The sequence below is a fragment of the Bos taurus genome, chromosome 18, assembly GCF_002263795.3.
Source record: "Bos taurus isolate L1 Dominette 01449 registration number 42190680 breed Hereford chromosome 18, ARS-UCD2.0, whole genome shotgun sequence".
NCBI lineage: Eukaryota > Metazoa > Chordata > Mammalia > Artiodactyla > Bovidae > Bos > Bos taurus.
The window spans coordinates 35,214,390-35,235,725 of record NC_037345.1 but is presented as its reverse complement, the minus strand read 5'-3'; the positions used below and the strand labels follow the sequence as shown (position 1 = coordinate 35,235,725).

At 53.1% G+C, this 21,336-nt stretch overlaps 4 protein-coding genes across 22 annotated transcripts in view; 2 read left to right on the top strand and 2 right to left on the bottom strand.

Moving 5' to 3' along the window:
* Window positions 1–10,759, top strand: part of GFOD2 (glucose-fructose oxidoreductase domain containing 2) — a 39,348-nt gene extending 28,589 nt beyond the window's left edge. For 9 of the 11 annotated variants that reach the window (XM_005218480.5, XM_059876564.1, XM_059876562.1 and 6 more), the window contains one exon: window positions 9,201–10,759. In XM_005218480.5, coding sequence (XP_005218537.1) covers window positions 9,201–10,099 — 899 coding nt within the window. In that variant the 3' untranslated portion in view covers window positions 10,100–10,759. 11 annotated transcript variants of the gene reach the window in all.
* A 5-nt stretch (window positions 10,760–10,764) lies between these two features.
* C18H16orf86 (chromosome 18 C16orf86 homolog) lies at window positions 10,765–15,500 on the bottom strand. Of its 6 annotated transcripts, XR_009491181.1 has the most exons (6): window positions 15,246–15,393; window positions 14,797–15,023; window positions 14,208–14,425; window positions 13,927–14,130; window positions 11,415–13,539; window positions 10,765–10,960 (listed from the first exon to the last, which is right to left on the bottom strand). XR_009491181.1 is itself a non-coding variant. In XM_059877035.1 (5 exons), exons 1-5 carry the CDS (start codon window positions 15,348–15,350, stop codon window positions 13,232–13,234), a joined length of 1,062 nt encoding a protein of 353 aa, XP_059733018.1. In that variant the 5' UTR covers window positions 15,351–15,393; the 3' UTR covers window positions 10,765–13,231. The 6 variants fall into 6 exon arrangements, 5 of the variants coding, with proteins under 5 accessions (XP_059733018.1, XP_059733019.1, XP_024834414.1 ...); XM_059877035.1 differs by having other exon boundaries at window positions 10,765–13,539; XM_059877036.1 differs by having other exon boundaries at window positions 10,765–13,539; window positions 13,927–14,103.
* On the top strand, window positions 15,493–19,030 carry ENKD1 (enkurin domain containing 1). Of its 3 annotated transcripts, none has more exons than XM_005218607.5 (8): window positions 15,493–15,632; window positions 15,841–15,940; window positions 16,027–16,227; window positions 16,765–16,937; window positions 17,955–18,080; window positions 18,168–18,331; window positions 18,432–18,568; window positions 18,659–19,030. In XM_005218607.5, exons 2-8 carry the CDS (start codon window positions 15,856–15,858, stop codon window positions 18,817–18,819), a joined length of 1,047 nt encoding a protein of 348 aa, XP_005218664.2. In that variant the 5' UTR covers window positions 15,493–15,632; window positions 15,841–15,855; the 3' UTR covers window positions 18,820–19,030.
* A 187-nt stretch (window positions 19,031–19,217) lies between these two features.
* PARD6A (par-6 family cell polarity regulator alpha) lies at window positions 19,218–21,261 on the bottom strand. 2 transcript variants are annotated; one of them, XM_024978302.2, is made up of 3 exons: window positions 20,937–21,261; window positions 20,335–20,557; window positions 19,218–20,090 (listed from the first exon to the last, which is right to left on the bottom strand). In XM_024978302.2, the coding sequence occupies exons 1-3, from the start codon at window positions 20,997–20,999 to the stop codon at window positions 19,345–19,347; spliced, it is 1,032 nt and encodes a 343-aa protein (XP_024834070.1). In that variant the 5' UTR covers window positions 21,000–21,261; the 3' UTR covers window positions 19,218–19,344.
* Window positions 21,262–21,336: the final 75 nt, after the last annotated feature.

Sequence of the window (21,336 nt, the reverse complement as noted above, 5' to 3'; positions counted from 1 at the left end):
TGGTGTCTCCCTCTCGGGGGTCCTTGAACATCCCTGCTCTCCTCTGGGCCTGGGTAGGCCCTCTTGGGCTTGGGCCTGGGACAACTCTCATCCCTGAAGCAGTGCTGAGGGAGGACACTTTGGGAGGCCTTATGGCTGCGGGAGGAAATGCCCCAATGTCTGGGAAAGACACAGCCTTCCCCACCTCCCATAAGTAAATCCCCAAGCAAAAATTAAGCAGATGCCTTCAGAGCTGGCCTGTCACACGGGCTAGAGATGATACATTCAGGCATTGTAAAGTTCGCCTCTGTGAAATCAGAATCTAAAGACCTGGGCCCGGGGGAATTGGCTGTGATTGATGCGTTTGTTCTTCATTTCCGTGGCATACAGCACCACAGAAAGGAGAAGGGGGTGTGTATCAAGGCTGCCATTTCCCATATTTTGTCAGTCCTTGACTAGACTGAGCACACACCCTTCCTGTCATGCTTTGCAATTGTGTACGCCAGAGTCAGGAAGGTTGTCCCAATGCGATGTATCTCCCCCACAGGACCCACAGGTTGGCCTGCTCGCATCCCTGCTCCCTCTGGAAGCAGTGGGCCTAGCCACCTCCTGCCCCAGCTGGGTGTGGTTTGGTGAACTGTTCTCCTGCAGTTCCTGTTGGGCTGCTCTTTCCTGTCGACAGTAGGAAAAATTCTCCTTTGTCTCACATGAATCAGAATCTAATTTAATAGGGAAACAAACCAGTCAATATTCATCCAGCAATTCTTTAAAAAAAAAAACAAAACTCCTGTGTGCTAGACACTGACACGGTATCATTCTTGACATTCAGAACAGTGTTGAAATAGAGCTGTCTCTGCTTTCAGATTTCACAGTCCGATCAAAGAGACTAGAAGTAACAGTAACATTTACTGGCCAGGTAAATGAGAAAAGACTTAAGTAACAATTTGGGTAGCGTATAATTAATTGACAGAGTAATTGTTGTACATAAGGTGACAGGAGCCAGGTGCCCATCTCTGACCCTGAGGCTGACCGCCACTCCTCCTGGCCACCGCCATGGTGCAGGATCCAAGACTGCTTCTCTTTCCTATAGTCTGAAGAGAGTGTCTGTCACCTCAACAAGCGTCTGTCTGGTTGTTGATTTGGGGCATATAAGTTTTGACCAAAAATTATAGATGGTTTGTCTTTTCCAGAGGGCTCTCTCTGGGGGTGTTGTGACATTGGAGCTATTCACTGGCCCTAGATTTTTAGAGCAGATCATGCTCCCAGATTGAGTTTAGAAGTAGACTTAAGTCAGCACTTTAACAGAGGGCTGGTTCAAGGGAATCAAGCTACCATGGTCTCTTGACTTCTCACCGTTCCTTGTGGCATGAGTGCAGGTTGCTGAGGGTGTGTGTGGAGGCGGAGTTCTAGAGGCTCTCAGTCAGCTTCTTGAACTTTAGGGTTCCCACAGAGGCCATTTCCTAGCTGTGTAAGGAGAAAGAAGAGACCCAGAGTTCTTTGGGCACAAGCCTGCCGGGTGTTTTCCTCATACAGGAAAACACTGGACTTGGTCCGTTTAATACAAGCAGGAAGGACAGCTTCTGGGGTCTTGTATCCCAGCCCTCAGTGAAGTAAAACCATCAGCCCTATCTCCATACCTCTGTTGTCAGCAGGGAGGAGGGTATGAATGCGGGTCCTTGGTCTGTTCTTGCAGGTACATGATCCCAGGGCCAAGGTGGTTGGGCTAAGAGAGCCATGTCGACTGGATGTGCCATCAGGCACTGCCCACTTAGGCCCCAAACGAGTCACTGAGCCTATTGCAACCATGAGGTTAACTCCCTGTGTGCTTGCTTTCTTTCTTTGTGAGAATTCTGACTTAACTTTCGCTCATACGGAAGAGGCCATGAGAACTGCTCTAGTTTTCCCAAATGACTGGATATGAATGCATAAACTGCTGTAGGCAGAACACCAAACTGACCTTGACATCAGACCCCACTTCTGGTCCTGTTTCTGTCCCTCTCAACCTCTGGAGGCCCCTGTGAAATGAAAGTATCATTCAGTCTTTCCAGCATGATATGACTGCCTCCGTATGCTGACCAAGAAAGACACTGGCATCGCGTTACAGGGGGAAGCCTGGATTTCCTATTGTCCCAAGTGGAAGAACAGATTTGTTTAAGTTAAATTCACATCAAAAATAAATAGTAGGAGTCTCCTCTGGATGTTCACTAGGTAAATGTTCAGATGTTCATGAGTTGAATGTAGCTCAGAAATGAAACTTAGCATTCTAAGTCATCTCAAACGTGAAAAACTTTTCTGTGGGTTGGGGGACTGTGTTTAAGTTAATTCCTCAAAAGCAGGACCTGTTCTTTCTTCCTGTAATGTAAAGCTCTGGCAATATCTGGTTCTTGTACATCGTTTAGGTGAAGAACAGAATAGACACATTGATAGTTACAAAAATGCAGTGTATTTAAAAGGGCTCAGAGTCAGCGTTCCAGAACACCCCCACCGCTGTTCCACCTGTGTGTTCCCGTGTATGAGTCCCTCTATATATGCATGAAAGGATATTTTTCTGTTTACTTAACAGGATAGCTGTTGAAGTACTCTAATTTTAGATAAGCTCTTCTAGATTTTGAACCCATGAGAAGTTAAATCGTAATTGTCTCGAGTCTCTATTGAGTGAAGGATTCTTCTTGCATTGCCCAGCATGGGGAAAGGTTAAGTCAGAGAGATGAGAAGCAGTTAAGTGAGGCATGCAGCACCTGTCCCCATTTGTAGCTATAAAGCAAATCTATGACAGACTTTTCTTCTTCTAAAACTTTTGATGCCAGAGTACCGCTTTTTCTTCTTTTGAAATTCACAGGCATAAAGTCAGAAATGTTGGACCTGCAGGGACAATGAAGAGAGTATCTAGTCCAGCCTTTCTCAGAGATGCTGGGCCAGCAGCAGCAGCATCACCTGGGAAATTGTTATGAATCCAAATTCTGGGCCCCTTCCCAGACCTTCTAAATCTCAGCGGGTGAGGCCTACCAATTTTTGAACAAGCATTTTGGGTGATTCTGATCCACACTAAGGATTGCGAGCCACTGGTCTCATCCAACATCTTCATTTCCAGTTACAGAAGCCCAGGCCCAGAAACGTGTAAGGTCACAGCATCTCACTAAGACTTAGTGCTGTAGGCAAAATCGCATTTTCCTCAGCTTCTGAGATCACTGTGTTCTTATGTCATTTCTGAGGCCATAAGAGTGTTTCTTCCCTCATTCTTATTAGTTTTTTTCCTAACAAGTTTATAAGTTTTTTTCTAAAACTAATCCTTGGACTTACCCTCTAAAGATGTACTTTTCACTCCACATTTCTTTTCTATAGCTTCTTGCACGCATGCTTGCTAAGTGGCTTCAGTCATATCCAACTCTTTGCCCCCCAGTGGACAGTAGCCCACCAGCCTCCTCTGTCCATGGAATTCTCCAAGCAAGCATACTGGAATGGGTTGCCATGCCCTCCTCCAAGGGGTCTTCTCCGACCCAGGGATCGAACCTGTGTCTCTTATGTCTCCTGCATTGGCAAGCGGGTTCTTTACTACTAGTGCCACCTGGGAAGCCCCTGTGGCATCTTACTTTCCACCTTTATTTGACTTTTCACTTTCTTCCACCTCAGATTTCACCCTTATGGCTTTCCCATGAATTCCTTAGAGGAGAAGGAGGGACTGTATATGTTTCCTTTCTCAATTTAGAAATGGTTCCAAACAATTTTAATGTACAAAGTGCCCCAGCATTTTTGCTACAGTTGAATGTTTTCCTAAGTCCATTGCTAGAAGGTAATTTTCTGTGCCTACTTCTTAGCACTTGTGGCTTCATTAGAAAAACACTGAGTGTGCCAGTCCTTTCCCCATGGGCTGTTGAGATAACAAGGACCATTCCTCAAGCAGCCTGACCCAGATAATTTACTCCCAAGAACACCAGGCCCTTGGGGTACCTTTTCTGGCCCCCAGTCCAGATCATGTCCCTGCTGTGGACTCTTACGTTAACATTTATATCATCTTCATTGCCTTGATCACAAGGCAGTTCTGCATGTATTCACATGATAATTTGATTCATGGCACTCTCTGCCACTGAAGTGTAGGTTGTCTGAAGGTAGCCATCATGCCTGATGTATTCCAGAGCTTGGCACCAGGCCCAGCACTCCGGTTGAATGATAGTGTCACAACTTCTGGCTGTACAAGCCCAGCCTGCTGGTGTGACCCAGGGAGCTGACAGGGGCCTGTGACCCAAGAGAGAGTGGGCTGTGGACAGCAGTGATTCTGTCTGGTGGCTTTCAAACTTTTTTTTTAAGTTCAGTTCAGTTCAGTCACTCAGTCGTGTCCGACTCTTTGCGACCCCATGAACCGCAGCATGCCAGGCCTCCCTGTCCATCACCAACTCCCAGAGTCCACCCAAACCCATGTCCATTGAGTTGGTAATGCCATCCAACCATCTCATCCTCTGTTGTCCCCTTCTCCTCCTGCCCTCAACCTTTCCCAGCATCAAGGTCTTTTCCAATCAGTCAGCTCTTTGCATCAGGTGGCCAAAGTATTGGAGTTTCAGCTTCAACATCAGTCCTTCCAGTGAACACCCAGGACTGATCTCCTTTAGGATGGACTGGTTGGATCTCCTTGCAGTCCAAGGGACTCTCAAGAGTCTACTCCAACACCACAGTTCAAAAGTATCAATTCTTCTGTGCTCAGCTTTCTTTATAGTACAACTCTCACATATTTTTCTAAGTAGCAGAACCTTTTTTGTTTTGTTTGTTTTTAAAGGCAGAATCCATGGATTTTGTAAAACATGAAAGTGGTGCTTTTTCTGGGGCTGCTCCTCCCCCCTGCTGTTTGAAATCACATGTCTAGTCCCACACCTCTAGAGAGAGGGGCAGTGGTGGTGTCCCAGAGCTGTCATGCATTACTGAGAAACAAAAAGTGGTCTGGGACAGTTTCTCGGGGGTCCTTCACTCCAGGGTTGTCTGGGGAGTGTGAGCCAGGAGAGGCTTGTTCAACCTCCAGATTTCATCTGAGCTAATGGCACTCAGCATCCATGCTTCCCCATTCCGTGGAGACAGAAAGTGACTTTCAGCTTCTCTAACCTCTCTTTCAGCTTTCTAACAGGAAAGCTCGATAAACTTGGGTAAATATGTCTCTGGAGGCACCCTCAATACCTTTCTCAAGCTACACACCCTGTGGCCGGCAGAGGCCTGTTTCACTCCAGATGGCCTTTAGCCCCCACACTGGTTGTACTGCTGGGTCCCAAGTTCAGAAACCCCTGTCGTTCAGCCTCAGGAAGGCCTCTTCTCCTTCCCTGATTGCTCGTGGCATGAAACCAGAGATGCCTTTAGATTCTGGTTTTATCACCACCAGACTCTCAGCAGCCGTGTGAGTCCTTTTCCTCCCAGCCCGCACCCTTTCCTCCCCAGCGTCCACCCCCCACCTCCCGCTGTGCACAGTCAAAGCAAGAAGCCTCTGGGTTGGCCAGAGAGGAAGCTCTCACATGGGGGATCTGAGAACCTAATTTCTAATGACTTCCCTCGTCAGCCGCGTGTTCAGCAGCCAGGTGACCAGGTTCTCCCCCAGTATTGTGATTCTCCTGTCCCTAATCCTAAAACCCCTCAAGTATGGGGAAGGATTGGAGGCCCTCCAGGAGCAGACAGTGATAGCAGTCAGGGGCGACTCTCTCCGCAGGGCCCCTCTCCAGCTCCAGACCCCAGTACAAGGGCCTGTCCCCTTGCCCAGGCCCCCTGCTCTGTGCACACGGCTCCCTGCCTTGGGCGTGTGGCACTTGGCTAGCCGTTCTCCTGGTGGTCCTGCCAGTACCTGTTGTAAAGCTTTTGTTATTATTTGGAGAAGAATGAGAGATTTCAAGAGCTTTGTAAAGTGAGGAGATTGAATTACGTCACAGGCGCCTGATCTACATGTGCTCCTCCTTGCCACAGCACTGGGAGTTCACACCCGAGAATTCTGTCTGGGTAGATGGCGAAGGCCATGTGGGGTTCTCAAGGGTCAGGGTGGCGGAGAGAGGGCAGGAAGTGAGGGGAGCTTGGAAGGACTGGCCAAAGGCACGAGATTATCCACTGTGGGCTTTGTCAGGATGTGAGCTTCTGAAGGGCTGGGCTGGACTTAGCTCTCTGAGAGGCCTGGTACACAGTACATTGAATAAGAAACTTGTCTGTGTTCATGTTGATGTTTAAATACCTTTTTAAAAATTAAAATTCCAAAATATTGAACATCAGTATTATTGGCCTAGAAAATGTAGCTTCTGTGTGAGTCATAAAATCTAGGTCACAGTGGGCCCTTTTTTCCTGTATTTATGACATCTGCTGAGTCTCCCATGGTGATGGTTATAAACTGTACCAATGACAGAGCTGGGCTGGCCATTTACATATACCGCCTCATTTGACTTACTCTTCTCTCCTACCCTGCATGGTAAATGTGACTCTCCTTCTACAGCGTGGTAAACCAGAACCCAGAGAGGTTCAGAAATGTCCCAGGTCATGCAGCAATCAAGTGAGAGAACCAGACTTTGAACCCCAGTGTCTGGGTCCAAAGCGTGGACTGCCCTTTCTGGACAGTCAGCTGTCCTGGGTCCCTATTGTTTCTTCTGCAAGGTGACCAGCTGAGTTCCCCCCGAGCCTGTGTGAATGGAATCCAGATTCATCAGAAGCTACACCCTGTAGTGGGCCACCAGAAATTATCTGTGTCCCAGCCATTCCCTCTCTGAAAACACTGAGAAAACTTTTCAGGGGACCAAGGGAATGACCCCAGAGTTACTGGAGATACACATACCTGGAGAAAGCATAATCTTGATCTGGCTGCCCCAAGATACAAGTGTCCAGGCTTGGAGACTGCTCTGCCAACCGGTAAGTGCCTATGCAGTGGGAGAGTGGAGCCTGGATGGCACTGGAGGAGAAGCCTGAATGTGAACATTGTTCCAGGAGAGTAAGCAGCAAGAGAGATTCCAGCCCAAGACTGTGTCCTGAGCACAGTGGCTAGGCCTGGCCCTGCCTGTCCATCGTCTCTGTTTAGCAATCAGCGCCTCTCCCCAGCCACCAGGTCTTTGTGTAAGAAGCAGCCCTCTTCTCATATTCAGTGGCTCAAGCAGAATGAACAGGAGAGGGACCACGGGAAGCAAAGGGATCAAAAAGAAAACTTTAGAGGGGCGTACAAAGCATATATGTATGACCTTGTGGGTAGGCAACTGTAAGAACTCTGGCTCATTCTGAATGAGGTGAGAAGCCAGCAGAGGGTTTGATGCAGCACAGAGATATGATCTGATCCATCTCAAATTTCAACAGTTTCCCTGGCTTCTGTGTTAAGAAAAAACTGAGGAAAACCAGTTACGTTGCCATGGCAATAATCCAGGTGAAAAAGAGTGGTGACTTGGATGAGGCAGGTGGCAGTGCTGGTAGTGAGAACTGGTGAGATCCTGGAAGTAGTTTGAAAGCCAAGCCAACAGGATTTATTGATGATTGAAAGTGGGATGTGAGAGTGATTTCAGTGATTTTGTCTTGAAAAACTAGAGTGGCATCGCCATTGTCTGAGATGGAGAAACTCAAGGACAAGATTCCATCCCCACTCCTACTCTTGACCTTCAGTGTCTTTGTGAGAGATGCTACCAGCTCTCTATCCCATTTCCTCCGTTGCTTATAGACCCCGTGTAATCCCTCCAGCTGGTTTCCTGGTATGCACTCAGGGCTTTAGGAATCCCAGCTCCTGGGCCTTTCCTGCCTCAGTGCCTTTGCACATGCAGTTCCCTGCCTGGATGTCCTTTCCCGCTTAGGGGAACATCTCCCTGGAACATCTGCATCCTTAAGGATAACCCCTTCCCTTATCCTGCCATTTGTACCAGACCCTTGAGCTTGTTCCCTCAAGAAGCCCATGACTTCTTGGAGGAATTGAGGAGGTAGGGTTTGAGTCACACCCCAAGGACAGTGTCTGTGGAATGAGTAATGGAATAACTGGATATCTTCACCCTTCCCAGCTTGCTGTACCCCAAAACTATGTGTGTGTCTAGTCCATACCACTTCTTGGGCTTTTAAAATTTTCTATTGAAGATACGAGCGTAAGACTTTCTTCTACTTGAACCACACCAAGTTGACAGGAATGCTCTAGGAATTGGTGTCTTGTGGCCGTTCGTACCCTATGAGCTTCTCATGTTGTGATGTGGAAGAGTGTTCATCCTTTCCTTTTCCTCATGTGGGAGCTGCTCAAGTCCTCTTGCTCTCTCCAGGGCTTTGTCTAGCTTTGTTTTGCTCGCTGGGTGCCTTCCAGCTGCGGTGCACTCAGAACAGGCTTGAGACAGAAAGGATGTTTTCTCTCCCTTTCCCCTCCTACTATAGCCAAGCATCTTCTGGCCTTTTGACTACACTTTGGACCAGTGTTTTTTGAGAACAGTCTGCAGGGAATCTTAGAGTCCTTTCTGCAATTACAACTGAGAGTGCCAAGCCCATCCCCTAGAATATAGATTTTATTTTCTTACCCCAACCTGATGATCTAATAAATGCATGAACCATAAGATAAGCATATCCACCTCTCCAGCCCACTTGTATTAGGCAGTTTTCCAGAGAAACAGAACCAACAGGATGTATATTGAGAGAGAGAGTAGAGATTTATTTTAAAGAATTGGCTCATCTGGTTGTAGGAGCTGGTAGATCCAAGATCCACAGAGCAAATGTGAATTCTAGCAAGAGTTGATGCTGCAGACTTGACTCTGAAGGCAATATGGAAGCAGAATTTCTTCCTCTATGGGGAACTTTAGTCTTTTTTTTTTTAATCCCCCCAAGGCCTTCATCTGATGAGTTGAGGCCCACCCACATTATGGAGGGCAATCTGCTCTATTCAAAGTCTACTGCTTTAAATGTTAATTAGATCTAAAGGGATCTTCTCAGCAATGTTTAGGCTAGTATTTGATGGGCACCATAACCTAACCAGGTTGACACATAATATTAACCATGGTACCACCTCTCTGTACCTCCCACTCCTGGTTTTCACCTTCTGCCTCTACTCATTTCCCTTTAAGAACTTCTCTTTCTCTAACCCATAACTCTTTTTCCAGGCACAGCCCCTGGGTACCATTTTCTTCCAGGCCAATCACCTTCCTCTTGTCCTAGGCCACCACCTAGCCTCAGAGCCGACTTTCCTGAGTCATCTGCCTTCCAGAAATGGGTTTTCTTTTCCCAGTGTGAACCCCCTGGATCTTTGAGATTTCCTGTTGTTTTCTTCTCAGGTATTGGGAAGAATGTGGTTTGTGAGAAGGCGGCAACCTCAGTGGATGCTTTCCGGATGGTGACAGCCTCACGCTACTACCCTCAGCTGATGAGCCTTGTGGGGAACGTGTTGCGCTTCCTGCCGGCCTTTGTGCGCATGAAGCAGCTGATAGCTGAGCACTACGTGGGCGCAGTGATGATCTGTGACGCCCGCGTCTACTCGGGCAGCCTGCTCAGCCCGAACTATGGCTGGATCTGTGATGAGCTCATGGGCGGCGGGGGCCTGCACACCATGGGCACCTACATTGTGGACCTGCTGACCCACCTGACCGGCCAGAGAGCCGAGAAGGTCCACGGGCTGCTCAAGACCTTTGTGAGGCAGAATGCGGCCATCCGTGGCATCCGGCACGTCACCAGTGATGACTTCTGTTTCTTCCAGATGCTCATGGGCGGGGGTGTGTGCAGCACAGTAACTCTCAACTTCAACATGCCAGGCGCCTTTGTGCACGAAGTCATGGTGGTGGGCTCTGCGGGACGCCTGGTTGCCCGGGGTGCGGACCTCTATGGGCAGAAAAACTCGGCCCCGCAGGAGGAGCTGCTGCTGAGGGACTCACTGGCTGTGGGTGCGGGGCTGCCTGAGCAGGGCGCCCAGGACGTCCCGCTGCTCTACCTGAAGGGCATGGTCTACATGGTGCAGGCCCTGCGCCAGTCCTTCCAGGGGCAGGGGGACCGCCGCACGTGGGACCACACCCCGGTCTCCATGGCTGCCTCGTTCGAGGACGGGCTCTACATGCAGAGTGTGGTGGATGCCATTAAACGGTCGAGCCGATCCGGGGAGTGGGAGGCGGTAGAGGTGCTGGCAGAGGAGCCCGACGCCAACCAGAACCTGTGCGAGGCGCTCCAGCGGAACAACCTGTGAGCCTGTGCGTGGGCTCCCTGCCGCAGCGCAGAGGACAGGGCAGGACCAGGAGCTGTGATGGGAGGGCTTCGCGGTAGCACAGACGGTATCTTTCATTTGATAGGTCCGCTTGGGCAGAGTTGAATTCTAGTGAATTCGAAGGTGGCCCCAGGGAACCCCCCACCCCAGTGCCCACTCTGCGGGCTGGTGAGGGAGTGGCATTCTGTTGCCAGGGCTGAGAGGCCAGTACACCGTGCAAGGCAGAAGTGCCCCGGGTCTGTGAGCAGGGCCGGCAGAAGCTTGACTGGGGGGTTTCGCAGCCTGTTTGTGGTTTTAGCCGGATGAGAAGGCACAGTAAGGAGCCAGCCTGGGTGATGCCTCAGGCCTGAGAAGTGATGCGGGGCCTTGTTGCCATGCCCTTCCTGGGCTGGGGCACCTCAGGAACGGTGAGGGCGGCAGCTCATCCCTTGGGGATCCACACCTGCTCTCCCCCCACATGACCAGGCCCTTCCAGCCTCCAGGCACTACCCCTTCCCTGGCTGGGAGGGGGTTTCTGTAGCAGGTGAGCTTTCAGGGGCTGAAGTTAACCCTGGGAGAAGGCCCCTACTTTGGCAGAGAGGAGCCAAGGGGGAGAGCTCTGGGACATATGAGAAATGTAATAAATCAGAAGGTCTGACACTATGGTATGTGGTGGTTGTCTGTTTGGTAGGTTGGGTTTAATAATGAAAGGCTTGTTGTTGCTGTAGATGGTTTGTATTTTTCTCTTTCCTCATGGCTCCGTGGCAGCTCCAACCCCACTGGATCCGTCACTGTCTAGCGGGCCACCCAGCTTCCTACCACTGCCTGCCCTCGCCTCCTGGCTTATTCCCTGCGGCTGAATCCCTGCAAGAAGTCTTTCCTCAGTGCTCAAGTCTTTACACAGGACTCATGACTGCAGGGGGCCGATCTGGCCTGATACTTAAAAGACAGTGGGAGAGTCTGAGGTCTCCCTGGGCTGGAGGTCAGAAGGGGTTCTGTTCTTGAAACCAAGGGGTTGTCTCCAGGGGAGCCCTGGAAGAGGAGAGGTGGGGTGGGGGCCAGGGAGGCTGGATGGCATGAACTTAATGAAGGCACTGCCCTCTGGCTAGGCCAGCCAAGCACTGCCTGGCCTAGCCAGCCAGTGTCCAGCTCTGTATTTAGGATCCTGTTCTCGCCACAGGAAGAGCCTCCTCACCGTGTCACTCAGGCTGGAAAGAATACCTCTCCTCCTTTGTTTCCTCTGCCAGGATTAAACCTGGACCAAACTCTTTCCCCTTCTCTAATCTTCCCTCCCTCTGCCCTGCCCTGGACTCCTCACCAGAAAGAGAAAGGCTCAGAGAGGATGCTCCCTCTTCCTCCTGCCCTTAGAGGAGTCACCAGGCCTGTTTTCCCATATTGTCCTGGTTTCAGACCTTGTGAGATAAAATAACAGTTACTAGTGTTGGGGTGTACTTACTGTGTGCTGGGCCCCCCGGAGAGACACTTCACATGTATTATTTCATTTAATATCCAAACCAGTCAACGAAGTACTACTATTAATATTCCCATTATCCAGAGCAGAGAGGGACGGAGCTACATGAACTGGTCAGGGTCCTCTGACCACAGAGCCCGACTCTGAACTACTCCTTCCCCTATGGCTCTTCAGACTCTAGTGCCAGGCACTGTCCCTCCCTGCTTGGGACCCATCCAGGTTACCACCTCTCTACAACAGGCATCTCAGCCTGGCCTGAACTAGGACTGTAGAGAGAACCCCACCAGGCAGGATGCTGGGAGAAGAGAAGGAGAAGCTGCCCCCTTCCTCCCAGCTCAGCTCCAGGTCATCCTCTGTGTTAATAGGATGTTGCTATCCCCCTCTAAGTTTGAGAATTGACCAAGAAAGCACATTCATCCATTGCATCTGACTGAGATGCCCTTATTAAGAAAGGGCCATGCTGTTGACCCACAGTGGCACTTAAGTTTTATAGGACTCTGCAGCAAAACCTCTTGTTTACAGTGCTGTGTTCTGAGAAGTCCTGGTGCAGACTGAACATGGGCTTAGGGCAGAGTTACTTTTATGAGGTCCCAGGTCCTCTGTTGGTACTCCCCAAGAGCCTAGGTCCATGGCCATCCCTCAGACAGCTCTACCATCATATATCTCTTGGCTTGGTCCCGGGGAGGAGATGTACCTTGAAGTGGTCTAGATGCCTGTGACCAAGGAAGCCAGTAGGGTTCTGGTTCCCAGAAGTGACGGGAGTCCTCAACAGGTTCCAGACTTGTCCTACAGCGCCGCCTCCTGGAGGAGGCTAGCATCACCTAGCATGGTCTATTACTCAAATCTCAGAATGTCCCTGAGTCAAAGTAACGTTTTTCCAAGCCAGTGAAAATGCAGCTCACTTTTCCTCTGTTACAGCAAGCAGAAGAGAACTTCCAGAATACCTCTTGTTTTCCAACCACCAACCAAATCTAGGACTCACATTCACGCAGACAGTGGCAGCAGTCTTCTCACCTCTCTATCCCTAGGCTTTCCCTTCCTTATTCTGCCCTTCATGCTACTGCCCAGGCAGTCTCTCCACAATAGCAAACCAGGATCCCTTGTTGCCTGCATCCCTCCTTATCCCTCCCAGACTCACCCAGCCTGGTCTGATGGCCATGCATCTGCTTCAGCAGACCCTCCTCCAGGGGGTTGATGTCTTCCACACTAATGAGGCTTCATCCCTGGCAAACTTTCTGCCTGGAAGGCCACCCCGCCCTCTCCTTCAGGAATCTGGTGGAAATCTGCCTCTTCACTCCTCCAGGCAAAGTGGCAGTCACCCCACCACCTGTGGCCTATTCCCTGGGAGACAGGGAGCAAGGCCACACGCCCGCTTCCTATGACCTGACAGCCCCTTTCCTTTCTCTTCCCCAGGCTCCTCCTTACCACCCTTCTCCATCCCAGGTGTTAACCTTCTCTGACTTTCAGGTTCATCTGAGGAGACTTTAAATGCTCAGACTAGGCCCCACCCTTACAGATTCTGATTCAGTTAGGTCTGGGGTGCTGTGCTGTGGTTAGTCACTCAGTCGGGTCCAACTCTTTGCAACCCCATGGACTGCAGCCTGCCAGGCTGGGGTTCTCCAGGCAAGAATACTGGAATGAGTTGCCATGCTGTCCTCTACGGATCAAACCCAGGTCTCCTGCATTGCAGGTAGATTCTTTACCAACTGAGCCACCAGGGAAACCCAAGAATACTGGAGTGGATAGCTTATCCCTACACCAGGGGATCTTCCCGACCCAAGGATTGAACCAGGGTCTCCTGCATTGCAGGCAGATTCTTTACCAGCTGAGCCACCAGGGAAGCCTAGGACTGAGGTGCCCAGGAATCTATATTTTTGCAAATTCCCAGGTGATCCGGTGACTATACTGGGGAATCCTTCACCCTTCTTCTCAGCTGCTCCCTCTTCAGGCATCTTATTTGGGGAATCACAGTCTGAGAAAAGGAAGAATTTATTTTTATCAAACTCGGGATCCCAAGGAGGGGCAGGGGCTGAGTCCCCTCCTCCATCTGAGGGCCTCAGGCCTTAGACTGCTGCTCTGGCTCAGGCTTGAGAAGGAGGGGAGTCATGGGGTGGGGGTCAGGACAGTCACTTGTACTGAGGAGAGAGTGGGGGGACAAGCGGGGCATTGCAGACACTTAGCATCTTGTTGATGTCCACCTGAGTTGACTTGTCCATCTCAGCCTTGAGGCAACCGCTGACTCCCAAGCTGGGCAGACCCTCAGGCTCCTCACTGGCTTCCTCCCCCAGGGGAACCAGAGTGTGGGTGGGGGGCACAGACATACTGGGGCAGGGCAGAGTGAGGTCGGAGCCCAGCTCACCTGCCACTGGCAGCAAAGCCTGCAGTTTCTCCACACCCGCCTCCTCGGGGACCATGGTCAGCTCCGACTCAGGCTCCACCTCAGCCTCAGCCTCCCTGTCCCCTTCCCCTGCCTGGTTCAGTTCAGGGTTGCAATAGTTGATGTACTGGTACAGGGGCCGCAGGCGCTGGGCCTTTCCTACAAGAACCCGGGGCAGGACAGCGGCTGGAGTGCCAAGCTGGGCCATGTCAGGGGTCCAGCTGACTGGGGACAAAAGGGAAGGCTCAGGAAATGCCACTCACGCTCAGGCCCCAAGGTCACTGAGGGTGCCGACACTGTGCTGGCCACCACTGGGAGCACTGGGGTTCCCAGACTCTTGCGCTTCTTGGCTTTTTTGTGCTGTTTGGCAGTTGGTGAGGGCTCACTCTGATTATTCTCCGGCTCCTCCCTCTGCAGCAACAGCCCCTGTGGCAGCTCACTCTCTGCCCTAGGATGGGCTTGGTGGCTTGGGCCTGCGAGGCTGGGAAACAAGGAGACCTGAGGAGTCAGCCTGCAGCCTTGGCTCCTGTGCCCTGTCCTAGGGAACAATCCTGCCTGACTACCTCCCCAGGCCGTGATCCTTGTCCTTTTCCTGGTCACTGAGGCCCCGGACTGGACAGGGACCCAGAGATCATGGGAACTCAGTCCCCTACCAGGCCTTGAGACTTCCGCTCTGCATGTTCCCTATATCATGACCCTCTGGAGGGTCAGCAGAGGTGAGGAATGATGGTGGTGGCAGGGGATAAGGATGGACACTGCTGTAAGGCCCCATTTAGAAATCCAACTGGGGTATGAGCCACCCACACACCACCTCCCCAGCCCCTAGCCTTTCCCCTCTGAAAGCCCCCTCACTTGACCGGCTTCCTCTTCGGACCATGACTGGGCCTCACAGTGGAGGCCATAGGCCTGGGACCTCTCTCCTCCAGTGCCTCCACCTCTGGCTTGTGCCTGTCTTCCTCCAGCTTGAGTCTCTCCTGGATCTTTTGCTCTGAGGTAGATCTTATTGGACATTTATCTTCACCCTGGGTTTGGCAGGACTCATGGGCTGGCACCAGGCACTGGTCTCTCATCACTGGACACTAGAGGTGACACATAGGTAACTGGTCACCATGGCCAGGCAAAGGATACAGGGACCAGCCATTAGACACTAAATACAGATGAAGGGCACCAGCCCATGCCCCTCCCAGCCTGTGGAACCTGGCCTGGCAGTTAGGGGGTAGTTGCAGTTAGGGGGTAGTTGCAGTTTGGTCTATTAAAGAACTATGACCAAGTGTTTGAAGGTTAGACAGCCCGATGGTCACCTCAGAATTCTGAGCATGGCCACCAGCCACCTCTGTAAGCTGTGACTGCCCCACGGCTATCCCTTCTTGGGCCCCTGGCCGCTTCTCAGCCCCTGCTGAGTCCATAGCTGCGGCGAATCAGCACTTCCTCGACGGTTGCTTGAAGGGCATCGCGGGTGGAGGGCGGATCCTGAGGGGCCAGACTAGTAGACCCTGAGCGGACCCAGGAGAGAACCGGGTTGAGAAGGGCAACTGACAGTCGTTCTGACCCCCACCCTCAGCTGGAACTACAAGCCCCAGAAGGCTTTGCGCCAAGGCCATTGGCCCCTGACCTCACGGACGGAAACCATTGTTGCCTGGCAACAGGAAACCCGTCGGGTGGCTGCAGTGGGCGGCAAAACCGCTCTGGTGAGCCCCTTGCCCGAGTGAGGAGCCTGCCAACCGTACAGAGAGGTGGGCTGAGAGCAGAGGTGGCGAGCGCGGGGTGGGGGCCGGGAATGCAGACAGGGCACGGCTGAGGTTAGGACCCGGACCCTGGGAGGAGGCACTGGGGTGAGAAGCGGGGTTTGGCGCCAGAGTCGCGTAGCCCGGCAGGCCTCAGGTGCACCGTTTGCAGGACGACGACGGCGGTATGTGTGAGGGTCCGTCCCGCATCTCGGGGCCCATCCCCCCAGACCCTACGCTCTGTCCTGACTACTACCGGAGGCCGTCTTCGGGTGAGTTAAGAGGGTGAAAGCGGCCTGGCAAGGGTCGGGCCCAGCTCCACCACTGACTCCGCACTCCGCCCCGTCTGGCCTCTCAGCCCAAGGGCGCCTTGAGGGAAATGCGCTGAAGCTGGACCTGCTGACGCCGGACACGGACCGGGACCTAGACGCCACCCCTCCCCGCGCCCCCCGCATCCGTCCCGGAGGCCTAGAAATCCTGGAGCGTGGCCGTCGCGGCGTGGGTGGTGTGCTGCTGCAGCTCGGGGGTATCTCCCTAGGCCCAGGGGCCTCTCCCAAGAGTAAGTTCTGGTCAGAACGGACAGCGAGGTGGCTCTGAAGTCAAAACAGATCAAAAGACGGCTGCTTCCCCTTCCCTGCTCTGGGCTCAGGCTTTACCTCTCAGAGTGTCTGTTTCCCCAACTGTAGAAGGAGCGGGAAATGCACTTCTTCGCAGGAGAGGACTAAATGAGGTATACCCCGGAAAACCCTGTAGCTCAGCTTCATGGATTTATGCATGGTTGTTTGTTGAGTGTCTACTGTGCTCCGCGCCCTATAGACGCTAGGAGAACAAGGTCCAGAAGAGCATCATTGAATCAAGGTGGGAGACAGTAAAACAAGTGAAGAGGTGAATAGGCTATGCAAGGTGATTAATAGTATACTTCATAATCAAATATGTATAAAATCATCAGAAACAGAAGATAATTATGGTGTGAGGAAGGGAACAAGGTTATGTGGTGGACTTTAGAGTATGTCAGGGAGGCAGGGTGTGGGCTTGTGTGTCCACTGGGGTAAGTTGGATTGTATGGGCTGTATGTAGGGCAACATCTTTTCTCCAGGGAAGGACCCTAAAGACCATGAGAAGGAGAACATGAGGCGGATCAGGGAGATCCAGAGGCGATTCCGTGAGCAGGAGCACAGCCGGGAGCAGGGCCAGTCCAGGCCCCTGAAGGCCCTGTGGCGCTCACCCAAGTATGACAAAGTGGAGTCACGTGTCAAGGCTCAGCTGCAGGTACCTGCCTCAGGGAGCCCCAAGTGTTGCCCATCTTGTTGGCCAACAGGACATTATGCTCTAACCTGAGTTAGGAAACCCACAGTGGGCTGAGGTCACAGGGGATGAAGAGCTGGTTCTACTGCAGAGTGGGACTGGGGCCTTTCTCTGAAGTGATGATGGCTGGGCGATTCTGAGGGGCAAGTCGGAATTAGGCAAGGGGAGAATAGAGGAGAACATTTTATAGAGATGGAACCTCGTGGTTCCAGGGTCCCTGGTCCTAACACCAGGGACTTAGGGAGTGTGGGCAGTGGGGATGCTGTGTTCAGTTCACTATGAGGGAAGAAGAGTGTGAGGTTAGGCTAAGAAGTCAGCTGGACCCACATCATAAAGGGCCACATAAATCTGTTTTTTTAAACCTTTATTTCTAAGGACAATGGGAAGGGGAGGGGTATGTATGGTGGTAAGATTCTGTCTGGCGTAGCTAGTGGTGCCACTTCTTTATCCAGGGGTCTGAGAAGGAGAAGCAGGACTGAGAAAAAAAGACAAGGTCATATGTGGGTGTGTTGAAGCTGAAGCTTTTGTGGGGCTTCCAGGGAGTGGGAATGTGTCCAAGAGGCAGATGGAGAATCAGGTCTGGATCTCAGAAGTGAGACCCAGGAGTTATTGAGGATGAGGCTGAGGACAGCGAGACCAGGGAAGTGACCCTGGATTTGGGGGCTTGGAGACCAGCTCTTGGTGGCCTTGGTGGGGACAGAGCCAGAAAGCTTGGCTAGGAAGGAGAGAAAAAGAGAACGATGACTGAAGCCAGGACTGAGGTAGAGGGAGGGATATTTGTTTTCTGAGAGATGTGAAAAACACACAGGTTTAAATGCTGATGTGACGGAAGTACTTATCCAAGGGGAAGGAGGCCAGGTCCAGAGGACTGGTGATAGAGAAAGATCCCGAAAGGCAGGAGGGACAGAGGCATGGTCTTATGGCTTGAGACCCTAACCTCAGCCTGACTGACCCCCCTCCCTGCTCTGCCTTGGCCTCCAGGAGCCCGGCCCTGCCTCTGGAACTGAGCCAGCCCACTTTCTGCGGGCCCATTCCCGTTGCGGCCCCGGGCTCCCACCACCCCGTGTCCCCAGTCCCCAGCTAACCCTACCAGGTCCCAGTGCTAAGGTGAGAGGATATGTGGGGGCTGGGAGGTGGGGCAGGGATTTGGGGGCACCACACAGTGCTGTTTCATCATGCTGGCGTGTCCCGCAGGCCCCAGGCCCGGGTGTGGACTTCATTACCCACAATGCTCGCACTGCCAAGAGGGCCCCCCGGCGGCATTCTCGCTCACTGCAAGTCCTGGCACAGGTGCTGGAGCAGCAACAGCAAGCCCAAGAGCACTACAACGCCACACAGAAGGGTCACGTGCCCCAGTAGTAGGTCCTACTGGTCTCCCTACTCCTGGGAAGGGGCACTTATGGAGGGTGGAAGCCCACATCTGCCTGGGGTCATCAACCCTGGGTCTGTGCATTGCAGCTTGTTGGAGCGCAGGGACCTGTGGCGGCGGGAGGCTGAGGCCCGTCAGCACAGCCAACCGGACCCCGCCATGCCCCCTGGCCACACTCGCATGCCTGAGAACCAGCGGCTGGAGACACTGAGCAGTCTGCTCCAGAGTGAGTATGCGGGCAAGGGGAGCTGGCTGGGGAACCCACCAGGTACTGTGCACCCCTGCCCAGCATTTACTGTTCCTGGGGCCCCTGTAGGCCAGAGCCAGCTGCTGCGTGAGCTGGTGCTGCTGCCTGCGGGGGCGGATTCACTGAGGGCCCAGAGCCACCGTGCTGAGCTGGACCGGAAGCTGGTGCAGGTAGAGGAGGCCATCAAGATCTTTTCCCGCCCCAAAGTCTTTGTGAAGATGGATTCCTGAGCCCTTTTATAGGGACAGTGACTGGGTCTTACTGAAGGTCGCAGCATGGTTGTAAAGGGCAGGACTGGGCCCCATCATAGAGTGGAGTTCGAAGACAGGAGCAGTGGAGAGGGGGCAGTGTCCCCAGAGCCCTCTTCCCAGCTGCTGGTGGCTGTGGAAGGGCCATCCCAGCCTCGTAACCCTTTATCAAAATTAAACCTTTTGTACACAGTGGGGTTTGTTTCCATAAGCACTTTCTTACCCTAGAAATGCCAAACCTGGTGTTCCTCCCGCAGCATGACTACAGGAAAGCTTCTCTGATGCCCTTATCACACTCACTCCTGCCACATATCCAGGGCAGAAGGCAAAATTGTTGGATCAGGGAGAAGACTAGGGCTGGGAAACAGAATGACCATAACTGCATTTGTAGAAAACCTTTAATGTTCCCCGTACTGAGAGGGCCCATGAGCACGCTGAAACCTCCCACTGGGAAAGTCCTTGGAATGTCCCAGAGCCTGGAGTGGCAAGGGGCTGCATCCTTCCCTGTCAGAGGCTGAAGCCACTACCATCTCCTCGAATGCTACTCCCCCAACCAGAGCTGGCCTGCTCCCGATCATCCAGGGAGGGCAGAGAGCTGCGGGCAGCAGGAAGTAGGCGGCTAGTGTGCAGGTCCCAGCATGGAGGCCCTTGAGACAGCCCATTGGAACAGGGAGGCTGGCGGTTCTCAATGACCAGATCGCTGCTGTCATCATCGCTGTCAGGCTCAGCAGGCCCAGCAGAAGGAGGCCCTGCCAGACGCCCAGATGCCCCACGCACCACATTATTGCGCTGATTGGCTGGCTTGACAGTGACAATGAGGTTGTGGCTGTTGGCGACCATCATGTCCGTCACTTGGTCCAAGGTCTTCCCGGCTACCTCAATGCCATTGACCTCGAGGATCTCATCACTGACTGCCAGCAGCCCTGTACTCTCAGCCAGGCCCCCTCGTACCAGGCGGGAGATGAAGATGCCTGGAACCCGTTCCAGGCCCTGGGGAGCTACTCGCACGCTCATGCCATCTCGGATGTAGAAACCCAGGGGGCGGTCGGAACCATGCTTATGTAGCCGCACCCGTCGATGGGTCTCAGGCAGTAGGTCCACATCTATGACTGAAGAAACCTGGCGGAAATCTTGTGGCAGGCTGATCAGTAGCGGTGGCCGGGTGCGCAGGGGTGCCACTGGCCGAAGTAGGAGCCCTTTCTTGCGCCGTTGCAGAGAGTTGGAGGCAAAGGCCAGGCCACTGGAATCAGCTTCTGCTGCAGGAGAGGGAGGCGCTGAGATCAGAAACCCTGCTCTCCCATTTGGGCCCTTTTCCATTGGGCCCAGGCCTCCTTGAGGAAGGGGGCACTGTAGCTATTTCTTGACACTTGGAGGTCAGGCCAAGGGCAGGGACCGCAGAGGGTGAAGCCTGGATATCTTGGGCATAGACTAACCCTGGTAGACCTGCCCTGTCACCCTACCCCACAGAGGCTGCCCATTGTACCCCATCCTCCTCACCCCGCTTCTGCACTAGCAGGCGCAGTGGTGGGGGCCCGCTGGACAGGGCCCGGTGCAGGCTGTCGTCGTTGGTGAGGGGTAGTAGGTCGCCGTGAGCATCAGTATAGCCAAGCAGCACGTCCAGGCCCGGGATCTGGTGTACTGCACGCAGCAACCGAGAAAACTCCTGGAAGCCGCTCACTGAAGCGCGAGGCAGAGCAAAGCGTCGGAACTCAGCATCAAACTGGAGGCAGGGGGTGGGAGGAGAGGAGAGGTTAGAATGGACTCCGTGCCCTTTCTCACCATAGGTCCGAAGGTGGCAGAGGTGGGAGACGGGTTCACAACAGCTGTAGCCTTCCACACAGACCTCAGCTCCAGTACAAGGGACGCTGTCCAAGGTCTACCCCCCGCCCTCCACGTACCCAGGCCACAGAGGGACTCCAGAGGCCGGCAGTAGAGGAAGGAGGATGGATGGGGGAAAGTGAGAAGACAAGCCGGAAAATGGGAAGGGGAGGATGGAGAAGAGGAAAAGGTGGTGGGGACCAAGGAGCCAGGAAGGGGAGAATGAGGGAATTGGAAGCGCCTAGGGCCGAGGCCGGAGCCAGGGCTGGAGGGGCCCTTACTTTGCTCTTCACCTCGACGATGCTGTCGGGACTGCGTGCTGGAGTCCTCTGTGGCCTGGCCATGGCGGGGCCGGGCAGGCCGGGGACGATGCCCCAGACCGCCCGCCGAGGCGCAGGTGCACAGCCTCTCCAGTCGCCCGCACCGCCCCGCCCTCCTATCCGAACCGTGACGTCAAGGGGGCAGCGACGCAGAAAGGAAAGCGGAGTCCACGTTTCCTAGGAAACGGAGAGGGGTGGCGGAGTCTTTGCGTCTTCTTACGTCATTACGCTACGGTCCGAGCGTCCCCGAAGTCTAGGGGAGGGGCTTGGCCAATCCGAGGGGAGAGTGAGAGAAGTGGTGTTTATTGAATACTGTGTACTCTTATTTCCATTGGCCTAACGAGCCTGGTAGGCTGCAGTC